The sequence below is a fragment of the Symphalangus syndactylus genome, chromosome 9 (genome assembly GCF_028878055.3).
Source record: "Symphalangus syndactylus isolate Jambi chromosome 9, NHGRI_mSymSyn1-v2.1_pri, whole genome shotgun sequence".
In the NCBI taxonomy this organism is placed as follows: Eukaryota; Metazoa; Chordata; class Mammalia; order Primates; family Hylobatidae; genus Symphalangus; species Symphalangus syndactylus.
Genome location: NC_072431.2, coordinates 110,119,546 through 110,137,960, shown reverse-complemented (window position 1 = coordinate 110,137,960; position 18,415 = coordinate 110,119,546). Strand labels below are relative to the sequence as shown.

Sequence of the window (18,415 nt, the reverse complement as noted above, 5' to 3'; positions counted from 1 at the left end):
GATTATTGTCCAATGCTGCTTTATTATTTGGCTATTGGGGGCTTCAGCCCATTTTCCTTAGCATCCCAAAATTCAGCTTGGGCAGAGTCCCGTGGAGCTTTCTCTCTTGGTGCTCAAACCACTGTGACAGGCTGGGGTTCTGGGGGTGGATGCAGATGCTGCGTTGAGCCAGGTGAAGCCTGGGTAGAGAAAGGTCCAAAGCTATGACCATAGCTTGGGGATGAGATTAGGGTCCAGGGGTTAGGAGCAAGGACCAGATGAAAACCTGAGTTGGCATCAGAATTAGCAGTTAGGGCTGGGGTTGGGATCAGCATTAGGGGCTGGGACTGAGGTCAGAGTCAGGGGTGGGAGCTCACACGAAAGCCTGGAGGTGACAGTCCCCATCAGCCTCCTGCAGTTCCACCTGGATGACCTTCCTCAGTAGCTTGTCTGAGAGTGGCTTTCGGTAGAGCTGAGTACAGCAGGCAGTGCTGGGTGGCAGTAGGAATGCTAGGGGACAACAGGGCCATGTGTTCAGAGGGATCCTGACCAAGAACCTCTCTGCCAGACAGCTGGAGGTTAGGTTGGATTTCCTGGCTCTTTTCAACTTCATCCCATTCACCCAGACCCCCAGCTTCTATACCCCCAAGTACTCACCTGCTGTAGGGTCTGGGCTCAGGAGCAATGACAGCAGCAGGAGGCTGCAGAATGTTGAGGGCCCCTTCATGTTCCTCAGCCTCGACTCTTCCTTCTTTCTGTCTCCTCCTCCCCTACCTTTTATCTGGGTGCCTTTTACCTGGGGCACTAGGTGAGTCAGAGGCAGTTGGAGATGTATGTGTAACCTGTGACACTCCTGGGCCCTAATTCTCGGCCTGTTGCCACAGACTCCTTCCTCATCTAGGATAGCCATTTCCCGTGTGCTCCTAACCTCTGGGCAGTGAAGCTGGGGGAAGGATTAGTGTGTGATGTAGGGACTGATGGAACAGTGAGTAAGGGCAGTCAAGCATCCACAGCAGCATCTAATGATAGACATTCACACTCAAATACGCATAGCCACACATTCAAAGTCACTCCTCAATCACTTGGTCAACCTCACAAAGTCATACTCATGATAAGACAACCATAGACAAAATTAGATAGCCCCGGTTATACTCAAAGTCCCCCTCCCACCCAGTTGTGTTTTCACGGTCATCCATTCACAAGCAAATTCACACTAGCACACACAGATTCTGATAGGGGAGTTGTGGGTGGGGTGGGAGCAGAGGGCGGGCCAGCACCAACTTGCCTTCACCTTCTCCTCCCCACTTCCTGGCTTGGCCTGCCTGTCTTATCAGAAGAAATGGATGGGAATGGGTCCCTGGAGCAGGCCCTTCTGGCTGAGGAGGGTTCTTGGCTGAGGCCAGCCACATTCACAGAAGCTGGGGGAAGGCCCTTTATGGTAATATTAAGGGTGTTTTAGAGATGCTGAGGTGGGGCAGCTTTCCCCAGGATGATGAGACAGGGAGGAAAGATAAGGAGGGAAGATAAAAGCTCTTTGGTGCTAGGTTACTGTTGTCAAAACAGGTACAAGGCCCAATGAATCTTACCTTCCTGTTTTTGTCTAGTGCTGTTCCAGGAATGCCAACCTCTTGCCAGCAGGGACCTAGGGTCTCCAGATCCAGTCCCTGACTTGTTGAAGACATCAGACTCAAGCACTCAATTACATCTTTGTTTTACTCAAATTCCAGCCTCCTTCCTGGGCCTGGAGGAACATCCCCCCTCCCTACCCGGGTTCAGTCACACCCTCATGTCCAACTGCTATACCTGCTGCATCCCACCCTCCAGCTATAGCCGCTTCTCTCCTAATCCCATACCCAGCCGTCACTCCATTCTTTACCCCCTCCCCACAATGCAAAGCTCCTATTCATCTTTACCCAGTCCTTTCCAGGAAGCTGGGAGCTGCCTAGGGTGGGGGTATGCTGCCAAGTTCAGTGCCCCTGGCTCCTTTAAGAATTTCTCACTCCTGGTCCAGGGATCTCAATCTGCAAGTCCTGCTCTATATTTGAAACATAAACCAAGTCATAACGCAGTAATCCAGCCCTTATCTTGTTGCAGTCGTCTGCTGTAGGGTCAGCCACTCTCTATGGAGTAGGCTTTCTCTTGGGATAGGGCTTAGGCCTTTCTCTTGTGTCCCAAGGCTTGGGTGTAGCCACTGAGGAAATCCCAAGGAAATCTCCCAGGTTCCTCGGTCTTGTCATAGACCTTCTTCATCAGTTGGCTGTGCGCTACATACTTTCTGGTCTTTCCTGGACTTGTCGGTTCAGAGGCCTTCGGAAGGCAGAAAACAAATGCTTCTGGGTGTGCACCCATCTCTCCCCTTTAAGACGAAGTCTTCTCCCCAGCCACAATCTGCTGTAGCTTTGGCCCCAGCCAGAAACTGGGCTGTCTCTTTCTTTAACTTAATCTTGTGGTGCCCTTTCTGGTGCTGGGTCCAGTCCCTAACTGGAGGCAGGCCCACATAGCAGTCCCTGATTCTCACCACTTGAGGAGTTAGTGGGTCCCAGGCTGATTGGGTGACAGAAGGGGGCAGCAGAGAGTAGTGACCCTTGGACTCTCCTAGGGAGGGAGCAAGGACTGCTAGGTAGGCTGATGCCAAGGATCTCTAAACTTGGGATCAGACTGGAGGAACCAAAAGTTGGGGTATGAACTGTAGGAAAGGTCGCCAACCCAAGTCACTCCTCTGTGGCAGGCAGCTTCTAGGAATCTCCCCCTCTTCTCATTTACAGCCTGCATCCTACACCTCTGCTTAAAATGTTTTAGATACACTTCCAACAGAGAAGATTCTTCAGACAGCTGGCAAAGTCCTGGCTCCGAGGAAGGGAGTGACAGGCAGGATTATTTAGTTCTCTTCATATAGGCGACTCACAGTATGGGTTTTTGGGGGTTGGGGTTGGGGGAGACAGTCATTGATAGTAACAGGAGGCCTGACACTGATGAGGGGCTTTGACGTGGAAGGGCACCCTTCCAGGGAGGGACGCCCTGTCAGTACGGAACAGAGCCAGTGTGGGGAGGGGCGCTCGGCTCGAATGGCGACAGCGGCGGCAGAGTCAGGAGGTCAGTACGGTGGGCTTCGGTTTAAATCTTTAATGCACTGGCTGGCTGGGCAGCGGCGGTGGGGCTGCGGCGGGGGAGGCCACGACCCGAGCGCTGGGGAGCAGGACCCAGGCCGCTGGACAGACAGCTCATCAGGCCTCGCAGAGGCTCCAGCTTCTGCTCCCCGGGGTGCGCCGAGCTGTGGGGCGACCCGACACTGGCATGAGGCGGGGCGGGAGCTACCGGATTCCCCCCGATGGGTCCTCAGAGACTGAGTCCCGTCCATGCCCGGGGCGGGTCCGCGGTATCGCAGCCCCCTCACCTCCGCTCCCTCCGCCACATGCGAAGCCAGGGGAAAAAGTAGAAACAGCCCCAGTAGATCCTGCAGAGAGAGGGCAGACCCGGGCGGGGCGGGGCGGGGCGGGGAGGAGCTGACCCTACAGACTCCGCCCCGCAGTGCCTCGCCCTCGAGGAAGGCTCCGCCCCGCCCCTAAAAGCAGCTCCCTTCGCGCCCACGCCCCTGGGAGGCTCGCCCCGCCCACCCCTCGCCCCCGCAGAACTCCACCCTCCCCCACCCCGGAGCCGCCTGGTTCCTCCTCCGCAGAACCCGCCTCCACTCACTCCTCCTCCGCCTCCAGCGCCACCTCGTATCTCCTCATTCCCGACATGTCCTGGGCTCCGAACGTCTCCTGGGGAGCGGCATGATTGAATCAGGGATTCCCTAGCCCCAGGTCCCCTTCTCCGTCATTCTCAGGACGAGGCTGCCCAGTTCTCAGGTAATCTGAGGCTGATGCCCCCAGGAAGCCTCAGTTGCCACCACGGGACAGGGTGGGCTTGGAGATTTGGGAGTCACTGGAAGTTAAGGGGTGAGGAGGCCGGTCATCTCCGGGGCCTGGGGCATTTAGGGGGCCAGGGCGAGAGGTTTGGCGGTCATGGGGCTGGGAGATTTGGGGCCCTGGGTGAGGATTTTCAGGAGCTGGGGTCACCTGAAGGGGGGGCTGAGAGGGGTCAGCGCAGCCTAAACTCCCGCCCTCCCTGGCTACACCCCGGAAACGGACCGTTACCATTACGTCACAGGGATGCCGTCGCGCACTAGGTTTGCCTGTCCCCCGGAAGGGGTGGGGTCTGCATGTCTCCCAGAGGAGGCGGAGTCGAAACGTCATCTTACGGGGTGAGGCCAGGGGCGGAGTCGGTTGATTAAGATGCGGGCAAAGGACCCTCTTTTATAGGTGTCGAGTCAGGTTTTGGAGCTACACCTTGGGAGGCCGAGGCTTCCGCAGCAGGCAGCAAGAAAAGAGGGTTGGGACTAAGTCCAGTACTGTTTTCCCAATCCCCACGTCTCCTCTACCCCTCCCTGGGCTTCTGCCCTGCCAAGTGCCTCTCTTGCCTGCCTCCCTCCCTCCCCTTGTATGACCCTGGGCTGAGGAGGAATAGGTCCTCAGATAGAGTCCAGTCTAGAAAAGGCCAGGCTACGGAAATACCTGGTTGAGTGGCCTCAGCTAAGTCACTGAACGGCCGGAGGGTCATTGCCCTTCCTCTCTGGCCTGAGACCTATCTTCCTGTGATTTTTTTTTTTTTTCGCTACATTCCTTCAATCAAATATTTGCTGAATGACCACCTGTGTGTCAGGCACTGTGCTGGACATGGGGATGTAGTAGTAAAGAAGACAGGTGGCCGGGCGCGGTGGCTCAAGCCTTTAATCCCAGCACTTTGGGAGGCCGAGGTGGGTGGATAACCAGGTCAGGAGTTCAAGACCTGCCTGGCCAAGATGGTGAAACCCCGTCTCTACTGAAAATACAAAAATTAGCCGGGCGTGGTGGCAGGCGCCTGTAATCCCAGCTACTCGGGAGGCTGAGGCAGAGAATTGCTTGAAACTGGGAGGCTGAGGTTGCTGTGAGCTGAGATCGCACCACTGCACTCCAGCCTCGGCGACAGAGTGAGACTCCGTCTCAAAAAAACAAAACAAAACAAAACAAAACAAAAAACACAACCAACAAGACAGGCACCTTGTCTGCCCTCTGAGAGGTAGGGGTAGAGCTGGGAGGATCAAAAGAGAATAGTGAGATTCTTACTATGAATGGAGCAGGCTGGCTGGAAGAAGTAGAAGGTGCCAAGAAAGGGCAATTAACCCAGTGTGGGAGGTTGGAAATAGCTGCCCCAGACCTCTGACATCCCAGCCAAGGCCCAATACTGAGCTGTAGTTGGTATGAGTAAGGGGAAAGACAGTCTTGGGGCTGGGCTGACTGTATAGGAGGGAGTGACCAGAAATAAGTGGGGTGAAAGTTTCCTCTGGGTGAAATGTGAGGAATGGATACCCCTCTTCTCTCCCCCATCCCACCCTCTTTCTCCCTCTCATTCTTGTCTTCCCTTGCCTGAGCCACATACAGATAGCAGACAGAGAGATCCATGGGTGCTAGGTGGTTTTATTGGAAGCACTGCAGTCTGGGAGTTGGGAAGCTATGCTTTCACCACGTTCACACTTTCACTCACATTCACACTCATGTTGACACTCCAGGCCTGGCTGGGTCAGGTCTGGTGCTGAGGAACTAGAGGCCTTGTCTTCCCTTCTGATCCTTGGTTCACCAGGCCAGGGCTCTCTCTGGCACTCTCATGGGCTAACTGCTGTGGCTCTTGCTCTGGGAAAGGAAGGAGAGGAAGGGCCATGGGCTGTAATCTTAGACGGGGCTCAGAGGGGGCAGACAAGACTGGGGAGGGCCAGGCTGTCCTTGGCAGAGGTCTTCTGCAGTCTCCAGATGGTGCAATCCATCCAGGGCTGGTCTAGAGGCTGCCTTTCAGTGTGGTGAATCTGCAGTCAGAGAGAATGGAGCCATAGAACTCATCTTCCCGAAAGGCCCTGGTGTGAGGGGCAGATGCTGGGGACCAGATCTGGGAACCTGTTTTAGGGGCTTCCTTGTGGGAGGGATTGGGCAAGGAGAAGTGAAGGAAGTAAGATGGTGAATGGAGACCTGGATGATGGAGGAAGTGATTGGGACGGGAGGAGACTGGACATTCTCCACCCCGACTCAGGACAAAGTGCCCTGCAGCCATCCCTGAAGAGGAGGTAGCAGAAGGCACCAAAAATGTTCCCAGGAATTAAGTGTTGATTTACTAAGAGGCAGAGTCCTCAGAGTTGTTGGTATCACCCAGAGCTAGGGAGTGAGTATTAGCTTTAGGGCTTAAGATGGGAAGGCCACAGCCCTGACTGGAACTTGGGATGTCTGTGTCCAGAGCTTTAGTGTTGCTCTCTACTCCACCCACATGCACTGTCCTATTCTTCCTCTGGGAAGTCCAGGCTAGAGAGACAGAGCCTATAAAGAGAAGAGCAGCCAGAGGCTCCAGGACCCATCCGGGCACTGATACATACAGGAACAGCTGGGGTACAGGCACATCTACATCACACAGGTGCACACAAAGGGCATAGGCATACCCACACCACACAGGCACACACATAGACTGCAAAGGAATACACACAATGCACAGGTATACCCATGTCACACAGGACATACAGTCATCACAAGGGTACACCCATTTGGCATATGTACAGTCTCGGGTTTATACTTGGACCTGGATGTTGACATTGTGAAAGGAGAATAAATCTCAGGACCCCCAAATCATTAAGCCAAGGGGAAAGTCAAGCTGGGAATTGTGTCAGGCAAACCTGCCTCTCATTTTATTCCTAAGAGAGATAGCTACAAAGAAAAAGCTACATACTTCCCTCACAATTTGTCCACAGGGAAATTCCTTGTGGGCCTCAAGATCTTTACTTTAAAACAGTTGTGTTGAATTTCACCCTGGCAATGTAAACTGATAGCTTATCTTCACAGGTGCAGGACAATAGACAGAACTCAAAGTCATCCCTCTGCTCACCTGAGACAAATGCATATCTGATTGCTTTCCCTCTGCTCACCTGAGACAAATGCATATCTGATTGCTTCTTCTGCCCTATTGTTTATGCAAAAATGCAGATCCACTGAGCCAGACTAAGGCATGAGTGTGACTATTCCTTTACTCCCCACTCCATGTAAATTGTGTATTCAGTGAAAGGCTGATCAAAGCCCCAAAAGAATGCAGCCTTTTGTCTCTTATCTACCTATGACCCGGAAGCCTCCACTTCGAGTCGTCCCGCCTTTCTAGACTGAACCAGTGTACACCTTACATGTATTGATTGATGTCTCATGTCTCCCCAAAATGTATAAAACCAAGCTGTGCCCCGACCACCTTTAGCACGTGTTGTCAGAACCTCCTGAGGCTGTATCATGTCATGAGTGTGTGTTCAACCTTGGCAAAATAAACTTTCTAAATGGATTGAGACCCATCTCAGATACTTTTGGATTCACAACATGAACTCAGCTTCCTTTACAGACTCCCTGAGACCTGCGCGTTGATCCCTGCCATGCCCCTCACCTTACCATTTAACCTCTGCCCCATTTTACTCACTCCTGGCAAGAAAACCAGTATGCTGAGAAGAGGAGTGGTGCCATACAAGAGGCCATGGAGGATGAGCAGAGATGGACAAATGAGGAGAGTCCCTGGGAGCAGCAGGTATGCAGGAGGCCTTCTGCTTGTGTGGAGTCTGTGAGACTGTGTGTGAGGTTGGATGGGGAGAGCAAGCAGGAGAGGGATCATGATCATGAGGGTGAGGGAGTCCTTGGAAGACTGAGGGTCCATGAGTGTATGTGGATCTGTAGGAGGCTGTGGCTGTCTCCTATTTATGGCCCCCTAAAACTTTCATTTTCTATGTTCAGAAACTTCCTCCCCTTCTGGTGTGTAATAAAGAATTTGATTGGCCTTTGTCCCTGGCTCCTGAGGGGGAGGCTAAACCTTTGGAATTTCCCAGGTAATAGGAGTGTCTTTATTACTCATGAGCCCCTTGGAACACACCTGGGTTTATGCTAAGAGATGAGATGACTCAGGTTAGAGGTTGGTCATCGTAAAGACCAACCATGTGGTTAGAGAGTTGGGACTTTGGGCCAGGCTGACCTCTGGGGAGGAAGGGGGCGCTGGAGATTAAATTCGGGTATGTGGCCAGTAATTCAATTTTGCTGATGTAAGGAAATCTCAATAAAAACTCTGGACACCAAAGCTCATAAAACTTTCTGGTTGATGAACACATTGATGTCCCAGGAGGCTGATGCACCTTATGTCTCCACAAGGAGAAACCACTGAGAGAAGCTCTGCATTTGAGACCCTCCTAGACTTCATCCTGTGTGTCTTTTCATTTGGCTGTTTCTGATTTATACCCTTAATAAACTAATTAAACACAGCACTGTCCTGAGTTCTGTGAGTCACTCTAGCAAATTATCAAAACTGACAGGGGTTTTGGGAACCTCCCAGACTTGTAGCCAGTTGGCCAGAAATGTGGGTGGCGTGGAGACCCTACTTGTGGCTGGTATCTAAACTGGGGACAGTCTTGTTGGGGACCTTTACCTTAAACATGTGGAATCTGGTGCAAACTCTACGTGGCTAGTGTCAGAAGTGAATTGCAGTCCGTGAGTTGGTAGCAGAATACCTTCCCACTGGATAGCTCCCCATCGCCTCTCTCTCCCTTTTTGTGGAGGAAACTCTTTTCTCTTTCACAACTCTCCGCAGTAGACTGCACCTGTTTTTCACTTTTTGGCTTCAGCTCTGAGAATCTCAGCAATAAGCAGTTTGGACAAGGGGAGGAGAGTTTGCACTATTACCATTAGGGGAAGATTTGCAAGGTTTGTGATGTTGCTCCTTTGGAGGCATTTGAGCCATCAGTCTCAAGGCTGGGAGTCAGGGTTTGGTTCAAGATTAGGGTCAGAGGTAGGAATGTGTCTCTTCCCTAGGTTCCTCATTGCCAGCTCTTCTCTGTAGTACTAAGACACCTGGGAGTAGGAGGAGTGGGAAAGATGGGACATAGCCACCCCCTAGATTCCCTGAGGGACAATCACAGGAGCAGGGTAAGGATGAGAAGGTCCCCTCCCAGAATCTCCAGACCTCCCTGGGCTCATCACAGTGCCTATATATCTACCATCTGAGATCCATTCCTCCCTTGGAAAGTGAAGCTAAAGGGAACATTCTTTGGAAGCAGGTTCAGCTCCCCTATCTCTCATCTCTGGACTCTGGGACTTCACCTTCCTGGCCCAGCCAGCACTGTCCCTCTCCCTTATTGACCCATTTTCCTATGCCCCAGAGCTGAGTTAGAATAACTGGAGGAGAACTTGGCCTAGAACACGCCCATTCTCTACCGTGGCCTCCCTATCCTGGGAATTGAGAGGGATTTTTGAGGAGAGGGTTTGGTCAGCTCACAGAGTAACAGGGAAAGAAAGGAATGAGGGAGTCCTGCGAAGCAGGCTTACTGTGTACTGGTTGCCAATTTGTCTGAGTCCAGTGGGAGAACACATCCAACAAGTTATATGAAATGAATTTATTACTTTCAGGTAGGCAGCAAGGGAAACAGAATCCCAGGATTAATTGTGAGGCAGCCCCCGAGGCTCAGGAAAGCTGTCCAGGGCAGATGGTTTCATCTGCCTATGCTGCACTTGCTGCACCCAAGGACTCCAGAAAGCAGCCTGCCTTGGGTTTTATACCCCAGGGCAATGTGACTTCCTGGGCTAAAACATTGAAGGATATTCTGTTTCTGGGGTGGGACTAGAACAGAGCCTGTTCCTTATCTGTTTCTGTCACCTCTTCCTTATCTCAAGATTTTGCATTCCAAATGAGAAAGGGAGGAGACCTGGGTCAGTGTACGGTCACCCAGAGAACTGTTCTGCCAGACCCAAGAGATAGGCCTCTCAGAAGACACTATTGTGGAGTGCTATTCTGTTTCCCATTCCAGATCTAGAGTATATAATGGAGCAGATTTAATTGCTTGTATTTTTCTGCCCCATCTATCCATCCATGTGTCTATATGTCCACTCATCTTTGTCTCTTCATCAGCCCATTCTTCCTTCTTTCATCTTTCATTTATTTTTTCATATATTCATTGTGACCTGTTCATCTCTATGTTCAACCATTATTCATTTATTGTTTCCCTTCATTTATTTGTCTCTCAGTTATGGTAATAATTAACATTTATTGATACTTAAGTGCCAGGCACCATGCTAAGTTCTTTAAATTCATTGTCTCATGACAAATCCATGAAGTAGATTGCTGTGGGCTGTTTTTGTTCATGCAGACCACTTTTCTACTTTTCTATACCACTTTTTGTGGTTCCTGTAGGAAACTCGTTTCCCACTTAACATGGTCTTGGTGGGGCTGTCAGCTACAGTGCTCTGATCAGAGTACCCCTTTTCCTGGCCACTGTGATAGACTGAAGAACTGAGTATGTATCACAAGTGCAGTTAACCAGAGCTTTATGAGATTTGATGTTTGGATGCTAGGAGAAAGAGGGTTTCTTTTAGATCAATCAATATAAAAATTTAGGCTTGAGGCTTCTAGTGGCCATATTTCTTGCTACTAGAAGAGCACCTGTATCTTAGACCATTTTCTGTGGCTTAAAACAGAATACCTAAATCTGGGTAATTTATAAAGAAAAAGAATTTATTTCTTACAGTTATGGAGGCTGAGAAGTCCAAGATTGAGGGGCTATACCTGGTGAGATCCTTCTTGCTGATGGGGACTCTGCAGGGTCCTGAAGTGTGGCACAGGGCATTACATGGTGAGGGGGCTGAGTGTCCTAGCCCGTGTCTCTTCTTAGGAAGCCCCTAGTCCCACACCCATAATAACCCATTAATCCATGGATGGATTCATCCATTCATCAAGGCAGAGCCATCATGAGCCAATCACTACTTAAAGGCCCCACCTTTCAATATTGCCACATTTGGGATTAAATTTCTTTTATTTATTTTTAATTTGTTATATATTTTTAAGAGATGAAGTCTCACTGTGTTGCCCAGGCTGGAGTGCAGTGGCATGATCATGGCTCACTGCAGCCTTGAACTCCTGGTCTCAGCCAGTTCTCCTGCCTCAGCTTCCCAAGTAGCTGAGACTACAGCTACAGATGTGCACCACCATGCCCAGCCAGGGATTAAATTTCAGCATGAGTTTTGGAGGGGACAAATATTCAAACCATAGCAACCTGTCTATGACAGGAATGAGATCCCTACACAAAAAGATTAGGCAGGGCACGGTGGCTTATGCCCGTAATCCCAGCACTTTGGGAGGCCAAGGTGGGCAGATCACCTGAGGTCAGAAGTTTGACACCAGCCTAGCCAACCTAGTGAAATCCTGTCTCTACTAAAAATACAAAAATTAGCTAGTTGTGGTGGCATGCACCTGCAGTCCCAGCTGCTCGAGAGGATGAGGCAGGAGAATTCTCTAACCTGGCAGCAGGAGGTTGCAGAGAGCCGAGATCATGCCACTGCACTCTGGTCCGGGCGACAGAGCGAGACTCTATTTCAAAAAAAAAAAGAGAGGAATTAAGGTAAGAGAGGGAGATAACAACATTTAAACCCCTGGATCCAACCAGGGTTGCAGATAATCTTCTCCTTAATGAGAAGCTTTTTTGTCGTTGTTGTTTGTTTTTTTAAGATGGAGCCCCGCTCTGTTGCCTAGTCTGGAGTGCAGTGGTGCGATCTCAGCTCACTGCAACCTCCACCTCTTGGGCTCAAGTGATTCTCCCACCTCAGCCTCCTGAGTAGGTGGGTGCCACAGCCTGGCTAATTTTTTTTTTTTGAGACAAAGTCTCTCTCTGTCGCCCAGGCTGGAGTGCAGTGGCGCGATCTCAGCTCACTTCAAGCTCCACCTCCCGGGTTCAGGCCATTCTCCTGCCTCAGCCTCCCGAGTAGCTGGGACTACAGGCATCCGCCGCCACATCTGGCTAATTTTTTGTATTTTTAGTAGAGACAGGGTTTCACCATGTTAGCCAGGATGGTCTCGATCTCCTGACCTTGTGATCTGCCTGCCTCAGCCTCCCAAAGTGCTGGGATTACAGGCGTGAGCCACCGCACCCAGCCAGCCTGGCTAATTTTTGTAGAGACAGAATTTCGCCATGTTGCCCAGGCAGGTCTCAAAGTCCTGAGGTTAAGCAAGCCACCTGCCTCAGCCTCCCAAAGTGCTGGGATTACAGGCGTGAGCCACTGCACCTGGCCTCATACCTAGTTTTGATATAACAAATTTAACTTTTTGCTGAAGCTGCTTTGAATTGGGTTTTTGCCATTTGCAACCGAAAAAGCCCTCAGTAAAAATGACTGTATTATCCTTATTATACAGATGGGGAAACTAAGACCCAGAAAGGTTAATTTTCCCAAGATTTCCCAGTTTATATCCAGCAGAACAATGGTATTTGGAGCAAAACTCTGCTTTATTACCTGTATGTGTCCATCTGCCCATCTATCCATCCATCCATCCCATCCATTTATTTCTCTGACCATCTTTCAATGCCAAGACACTGAAGGCAATTAGTCTTGTTTCACTTGCCAACTTCAATTCTGAAGCTGAGTCTGGATCAGGGATTGGTAAACTTTCTGTAAATGACCAGATAGTAAATATTTAAGATTCTGTGGGCCATACAGTCTTTGTAGTAACTACTCAGCTTTGCTGTTGTAGCACAAAAGCAGCCATAGATATATTTAAATGAATAAGCATGGCTGTATTCCAATAAAACTCCATTTACAGAAACAGGTGGCGGGCTGCATTTGGCCCATGGGCCATAGTTTGTCAATCCTAGTCTGAATCAATGGGGAAGACATATTATGTTCTATTATTGGGAACATGAACAGGGAGTGCCCTTGTGTTTGTACTGTGATTATATGCTTAAATGATTGTAGTGTGTCCTTGGTGTATGTGAGTGATTGTGTGATTGATTATGTGTCTGTGTATGTATGTGTGTGGGTAGAGATGCGTAGGCGGGTAAGGGTGTCGGCAATTATGTGTTTGTGTATGGTGTTTTTGTTGTTGTTTTTTGAGATGGTCTCGCTCTGTCACTCAGGCTGGAATGCAGTGGCGTGATCTCGGCTCACTGTAACCACCACTGGGCTCAAGCTATCCTCCCACCACCCAAGTAGCTGGGACTACAGGTGCGCGCCACCACACCCCACTAATTTTTTGTATTTTTAGTAGAGATGGGGTTTCACCATGTTGCCCAGGCTGGTCTCAAACTCCTGGGCTCAAGTGATCTGCCTGCCTTGACCTCCTGCAGTACTAGGAGTACAGGTGTGAGCCACTGCGCTGGGCGGGTTTGTTTTCTGGCTTTTTCAATCCATCTCTTTGTGGTTCTCAATCTGCAGGGCCTGCAGGGGGAGTCCAGTGCCTAGGGAATAGGGGCTCCTGGCCTGGACTCTCAACCTCATGGGGCCTGCAGAGGGCGTCTAGCATATGGGGAAAATGGAGTGTGTGGTTCCTGGCCTGTGGAAGTGGGGATCTGGCCTAAGTGGGCTGTCGTGTCTTGTTCCAGAAAGGGGCTGGAAATGAGCAAGAATCCAAATTACTCAACTTCTGAAAGTCCCTGATCCTGGGAAGGGGTCTGCTTCACTTCCTATCCTTTTGCAAATCCTCTATTCATGTCTGGAGGGTCTCAGTCCAGCTGGAGGGGCAGAGCTTGGCTCTGCAGTCCCAGATTGTGGGTGGAACATTGCACAGAACTTCTGGAGGTGATGGGATATCAGGATAAGGGGAAGTCTTGAGCAATAGCATACACCCCTTCCCTGCCTCCTACTATCCCCTGGAGCTTGAGGTAACGCCACTGCCAGGGTTTCCTCAATAGTTCTCTCCTCTATTCCCTACAATCTGGGCCACTCTGAACCTCAGGGTGCCTGGGCCTGGGCTGAATTTGCTTGGGAGAAGCTCAGGAAACAAGGGCCCCTGGATGCAAAGCTGAGGGTGACCTCTGCTATGTGGTTGGAGATGGGGAACCCTGGGGTGTCAGAGGGAAGAAGGGAGGGGAGGCTGCCTGAAGGAGAGAGCTTTGCAAAAAGAACTTCAAGGATGGGTGGGAATGGAGAAAGGACATTCCAGATAGAATGAACAGCAAGCACAAAGGCTCAGAGTAGGGACATAAGAGTTTGTGATTAATCCCACTGTAGGTGGGGCGGGGAAAGGGCTATTGGTGGGAGAGGCTACATGTGTGTGGGAGGTGGAGTGGGGGAGTTATTTCTGGTCATATATAATTTTGAAAAATTCCTGAGGAAGGAGCCATGGGGATGGCCTAGCCCAGATGTTGCAAGTGCCCTTAGGAAGGAGGCTGAAGTCAGGGCTGGGCTGTAGTAGCAGGGCTGAAGAAGTGGGGCAGATACCAGAGACCTTAAAGAGGTAGAAGTTGGGCTGGGCATGGTGGCTTACGCCTGTAATCCCAGCACTTTGGAAGGCCAAGGCAGGTGGATCACTTGAGCCCAGGAGTTCGAGACCAGCCTAGGCACAATGGGGAAACCACATCTCTACAAAAAATACAAAACTTTGCTGGGCATGGTGGCGGGCACCTGTAGTCCCAGCTTCTCAGGAGGCTGAGGTGGAGGATCTCTTGAGCCTGGGAAGTTGAGGCTGAAATGAGCCATGATTATGCCACTGTACTCCAGTCTGGGCAAGAGAGTGAGACCCTGGAAGAGCCAGGGATGGTGTACAGATCTACTTCTGGGTTCCAGGCTACAGAGCCAACTGCCTATTTGGGATTTCCTTGGCTTTCTTACAGATACTGTATTGGGCTGTTTTTGCATTGTTATAAAGAAATACCTGAAACTGGGTAATTTATAAGAAAAAAGGTTTAGTTGGCTCACAGTTCTGCAAGCAATACAGGAAGCGTAACACTGGCATTTGCTTCTGAGGAGGCCTCAGGAAGCTTACAATCATGGCAGAAGGTGAAGGGGGTGCAGGCGTCTCATATGGCAGGGGCAGGAGCAAGAAAGAAACAGAAGGAGATGCCATATGCTCTTAAACAGCTAGATCACATGAGAACTCACTCATTTTTGGGAGGACAGCACCAAGGGGGTGGTGCTAAGCCATCCATGAGAAACCCATTCCCTCGATCCAATCACCTCCCGCCAGGCCCCATTTCCAATACTGGAGATGACGATTCAACATGAGATTTGGGCAGGGACACATTTCCAAACTGTATCAGATACCTTATTCCACAACCAAACTCCTGATTCTCAATGCCTCCCTCCTAGCTTGTCTTCTCCCCAGTTATCCATCTCAGAAAAGGAAGCCACCATCCCTCCAGGGGCTCAGGCCTGAAGCCTGGTGTCATCCCTGGTTTTTCCCTTGCCTTTATGCTTCAAATATAATCCATCAGCTCAGTCTCTTGTTCTACTTATAAGTCCGTATTGGATTCCTCTTCTCTATTCTAACTGCCACCACCTAGGTTAGGCCAGCATCATTTCTTTCCTAGACTACTGGAAGAGCCCTCTGACTTCCCCATTCTTTGTACAATTCATTTTTCCAGACTGCTGATAGGGTCTTTGTAAACTGTTACTGAGATCATGTTATTCCTCAGATTAAATCTTTCACAGCACTTATAGAACAAAATCCTCACTCCTTCCTGTGGCCTGCAAAGACTTGGATCCTATGATTCCAGCCTCCGTGTCCTACCTCTTATGCCATCTCCTCCTCGTCCATTGTCCTCTGGCCACACTGGTCATTCCTCCTTGAATGGCTGGCTTCTTCTCTTTTAGGTGTCCTGGTGGTTAATACTGAGTGTCAATTTGATTGGATTGAAGGATACAAAGTATTGATCCTGGGTGTGTCTGTGAGGGTGTTGCCAAAGGAGATTAACATTTGAGTCAGCGGGTTGGGAAAGGCAGACCCACCCTTAATGTGAGTGGGCACAATCTAATTGCTCCTGGCAATATATGCAGGCAGAAAAATGTGAAAAGAGAGACTGGCCTAGCCTCCCAGCCTACATCTTTCTCCCGTGCTGGATGTTTCCTGCCCTCGAACGTTGGACTCCAAGCTCTTCAGTTTTGGAACTCAAACTGGCTCTCCTTGCTCCTCAGCCTGCAGACGGCCTATTGTGGGACCTTGTGATCATGTGAGTTAATACTTAATAAACTCCCTCCCTTTATATATTTCTTTCTTTCTTTCCTTCCTTCCCTCCCTCCCTCCCTCTCTCCCTCCCTCCCTCCCTCCCTTCCTCCTTCCCTCCTTCCTTCCTTCCTTCCTTCCTTCCTTTCTTTTTTTGGAATGACATTTTGCTCTTGTTGCCCAGGCTGGAGCACAATGGCGTGATCTCGGCTCACTCTGCAACCTCTGCCTCCTGGGTTCAAGCGATTCTCCTGCCTCAGCCTCCTGAGTAGCTGGGATTACAGGCGCCCGCCACCACACCCAGCTAATTTTTGTATATTTAGTAGAGATGGGGTTTCACTATGTTGACCAGGCTGGTCTTGAAATTCTGACCTCAGGTGATCTGCCCACCTCGGCCTCCCAAAGTGCTGGGATTACAGGCGTGAGCCACCACGCCCAGCTCTTTCTTTTCTTTCTTTTTTTTTTTTTTTTTTGAGACGGACTCTTGCTCTGTCACCCAGGCTGGAGTGCAGTGATATGATCTCGGCTCGCTGTAACCTCCGCCTCCCGGGTTCAGGCAATTCTTCCACCTCAGCCTCCTGAGTCTCTGGGACTAGAGGCGTGGGCTACCATGCCCGGCTAATTTTTGTATTTTTAGTAGAGATGGGGTTTCACCATGTTGGCCAGCTGGTCTTGAACTCCTGACCTCAGGTGATCTGTCCGCCTTGGCCTCCCAAAGTGCTGGGATTACAGGCCTGAGCCATCACACCCGGCCCCTTTAGATATGTCTATTCCATTAGCTGTGTCCCTTTAGAGTTTAAGCTAACACCTGTCAGGTGTTAGCTTAAATATTGTCTCCTCAAAGAGGCCTTCCCTAGGCCCCCTATTTAAAACATGTCAGTGCCATCTCATCCTGTTTTTATCTTTCTTAACCCCTTTTATTGTGTCTTTCATATATGCACCCTATTTGAAATTATTTTATTTCTATATTGTAACAGACCTTTGTTATTTTTGACCCACCAGCATTTGAACCCCCTTCCTGCATAAAAGCCCAACAGGCCAGATACTCACATTCCCAGCCTCCCTTGCATCTAAGAAGGTCCAGCCAATCTGGATGTACCTTCTCAGGGCTGTGAATCAAGTTCTAGTGATGCAAAGAAGCAAGGACCATGGGGAATCCATTTTGGTGGTGGCAGTAGAATTGGTGGCAGTGCCATTGTCTCTCACTTGGTCCTTTGACTCAGCAGATCCAGTGGTGTTTGAGGTGTCTATGGCCAATTGCCATGCAGTATGAAGCCCAAGAGCAGGTTGCTCACATTTCCAGCATGCTTGCTCCTGGGTCATTTTCACCTTTCCCTTAGTCTGCACCTGCAGCCTCATGGAGAGTTCTTGATGACCATTGACTCATAAGCCAATTTTTCAGCTGCGTATATATGATTCTGCACAATTTTCTGGAACTAGTTTAGAGTGGATCACTATAGCAACAAGGCCCCATTCAGGGTGATCCTGAAAGATAGTGGCGGGCGGATCACGAAGTCAGGCGATCGAGACCATCCTGGCCAACATGGTGAAACCCCGTCTGTACTAAAAATACAAAAATTAGCTGGGTGTGGTGGCACGTGCCTGTAATTCCAGCTCAATATTCAGGTATTCCAGCTGTTATACTCAGGAGGCTGAGGCATGAGAATCGCTTGAACCCAGGAGGTGGAGGTTGCAGTGAGCCGAGATCGCGGCACTGCACTTAGCCTGGTGACAGAGCAAGACTCCTTCTCAAAAAACTTCCATATTGTGGAGAGGATGATGTGTCAGTGAACGGCAGGCAGTTCTAGGAGCTGGGAGCTTCAGTCCTAAAAGCACAACTACCAAAAATAGCAGTGAGTTTGGAAGAGGGCTCTGAGCCTCAGATGAGATTGCAGTGCTGGATGACACCTTGAGTTCATTTCTTTTATATTTTTAATTTTTATTTTTGCCTGACAGTCTGAATATGTTTGTATGACACCTTGAGTTCAGCCTAGTGAGGCCAAGATCAGAGGACTCAGTCAACCTAGACCTACACTTCTGGCTCACAGAAGCTGTGAGATAATAAATTTGAGTTATTTTAAGCTGCTAAATTTGTGGTGATTTATTTTACAGCAATAGAAAACCAATACAAGGCTGGGTGCAGTGGCTCATGCCTGTAATCTCAGCACTTTGGAGGACAAGGTGGGCAGATCACCTGAGGTCAGGAGTTCGAGACCAGCCTGGCCAACATGGTAAAACCCCGTCTGTACTAAAAATACAAAAATTAGCCAAGCATGGTGGGGGGTGCCTGTAGTCCCAGCTACTCGGGAGGCTGAGGCAGGAGAATGGCTTGAATGTGGGAGGCGGAGATTGCAGTGAGCCGAGGTCGCGCCACTGCACTCCAGCCTGGGTGACCAAGGGAGACCGTGTCTCAAAAAATAAAAAAATAAAAAAATAAGAAAACCAA

General features: G+C 50.0%; 2 protein-coding genes and 1 long non-coding RNA gene across 8 annotated transcripts in view; 1 reads left to right on the top strand and 2 right to left on the bottom strand.

Moving 5' to 3' along the window:
- Positions 1 to 2: 2 nt before the first annotated feature.
- On the bottom strand, positions 3 to 1,813 carry CCL27 (C-C motif chemokine ligand 27). The gene is made up of 3 exons (XM_055293948.2): positions 637 to 1,813; positions 357 to 489; positions 3 to 179 (listed from the first exon to the last, which is right to left on the bottom strand). Exons 1-3 carry the CDS (start codon positions 887 to 889, stop codon positions 44 to 46), a joined length of 522 nt encoding a protein of 173 aa, XP_055149923.1. The 5' UTR covers positions 890 to 1,813; the 3' UTR covers positions 3 to 43.
- Positions 1,814 to 3,087: 1,274 nt separating this feature from the next.
- Positions 3,088 to 4,452, bottom strand: LOC129490251 (uncharacterized). Of its 3 annotated transcripts, none has more exons than XM_055293961.2 (4): positions 4,116 to 4,452; positions 3,673 to 3,740; positions 3,374 to 3,433; positions 3,088 to 3,250 (listed from the first exon to the last, which is right to left on the bottom strand). In XM_055293961.2, exons 1-4 carry the CDS (start codon positions 4,212 to 4,214, stop codon positions 3,094 to 3,096), a joined length of 384 nt encoding a protein of 127 aa, XP_055149936.1. In that variant the 5' UTR covers positions 4,215 to 4,452; the 3' UTR covers positions 3,088 to 3,093. The 3 variants fall into 3 exon arrangements, with proteins under 3 accessions (XP_055149936.1, XP_055149935.1, XP_055149938.1); XM_055293960.2 differs by having other exon boundaries at positions 4,110 to 4,169; XM_055293963.1 differs by lacking the exon at positions 4,116 to 4,452 and adding an exon at positions 4,038 to 4,103.
- LOC129490257 (uncharacterized) overlaps positions 3,689 to 18,415 on the top strand; it is an 80,492-nt gene continuing 65,765 nt past the window's right edge. For 2 of the 4 annotated variants that reach the window (XR_010113746.1, XR_010113748.1), the window contains exons 1-4: positions 3,689 to 3,827; positions 7,499 to 7,593; positions 15,804 to 15,976; positions 18,082 to 18,200. This is a non-coding gene — a long non-coding RNA (uncharacterized lncRNA). Of the gene's footprint in view, positions 3,828 to 7,498; positions 7,594 to 8,103; positions 8,315 to 15,803; positions 15,977 to 18,081; positions 18,201 to 18,415 lie in introns of those variants that run through there. The other 2 variants (XR_010113745.1, XR_010113747.1) reach the window with 2 other exon arrangements.

What these genes read in the sequence shown, in the direction of transcription:
- LOC129490251 (XM_055293961.2), bottom strand. Translation starts at nt 4,214, where the DNA reads ATGACGTTTCGACTCCGCCTCCTCTGGGAGACATGCAGACCCCACCCC. An exon ending in GGCATCCCTGTGACGTAATG is followed by an intron (nt 3,741 to 4,115) that starts GTAACGGTCCGT and finishes GCCGCTCCCCAG; the next exon opens with GAGACGTTCGGAGCCCAGGA. An exon ending in GCGCTGGAGGCGGAGGAGGA is followed by an intron (nt 3,434 to 3,672) that starts GTGAGTGGAGGC and finishes CTCTCTCTGCAG; the next exon opens with GATCTACTGGGGCTGTTTCT.
- CCL27 (XM_055293948.2), bottom strand. Translation starts at nt 889, where the DNA reads ATGGCTATCCTAGATGAGGAAGGAGTCTGTGGCAACAGGCCGAGAATT. An exon ending in GAGCCCAGACCCTACAGCAG is followed by an intron (nt 490 to 636) that starts GTGAGTACTTGG and finishes GTTGTCCCCTAG; the next exon opens with CATTCCTACTGCCACCCAGC. An exon ending in TGTCACCTCCAGGCTTTCGT is followed by an intron (nt 180 to 356) that starts GTGAGCTCCCAC and finishes TTCTCTACCCAG; the next exon opens with GCTTCACCTGGCTCAACGCA.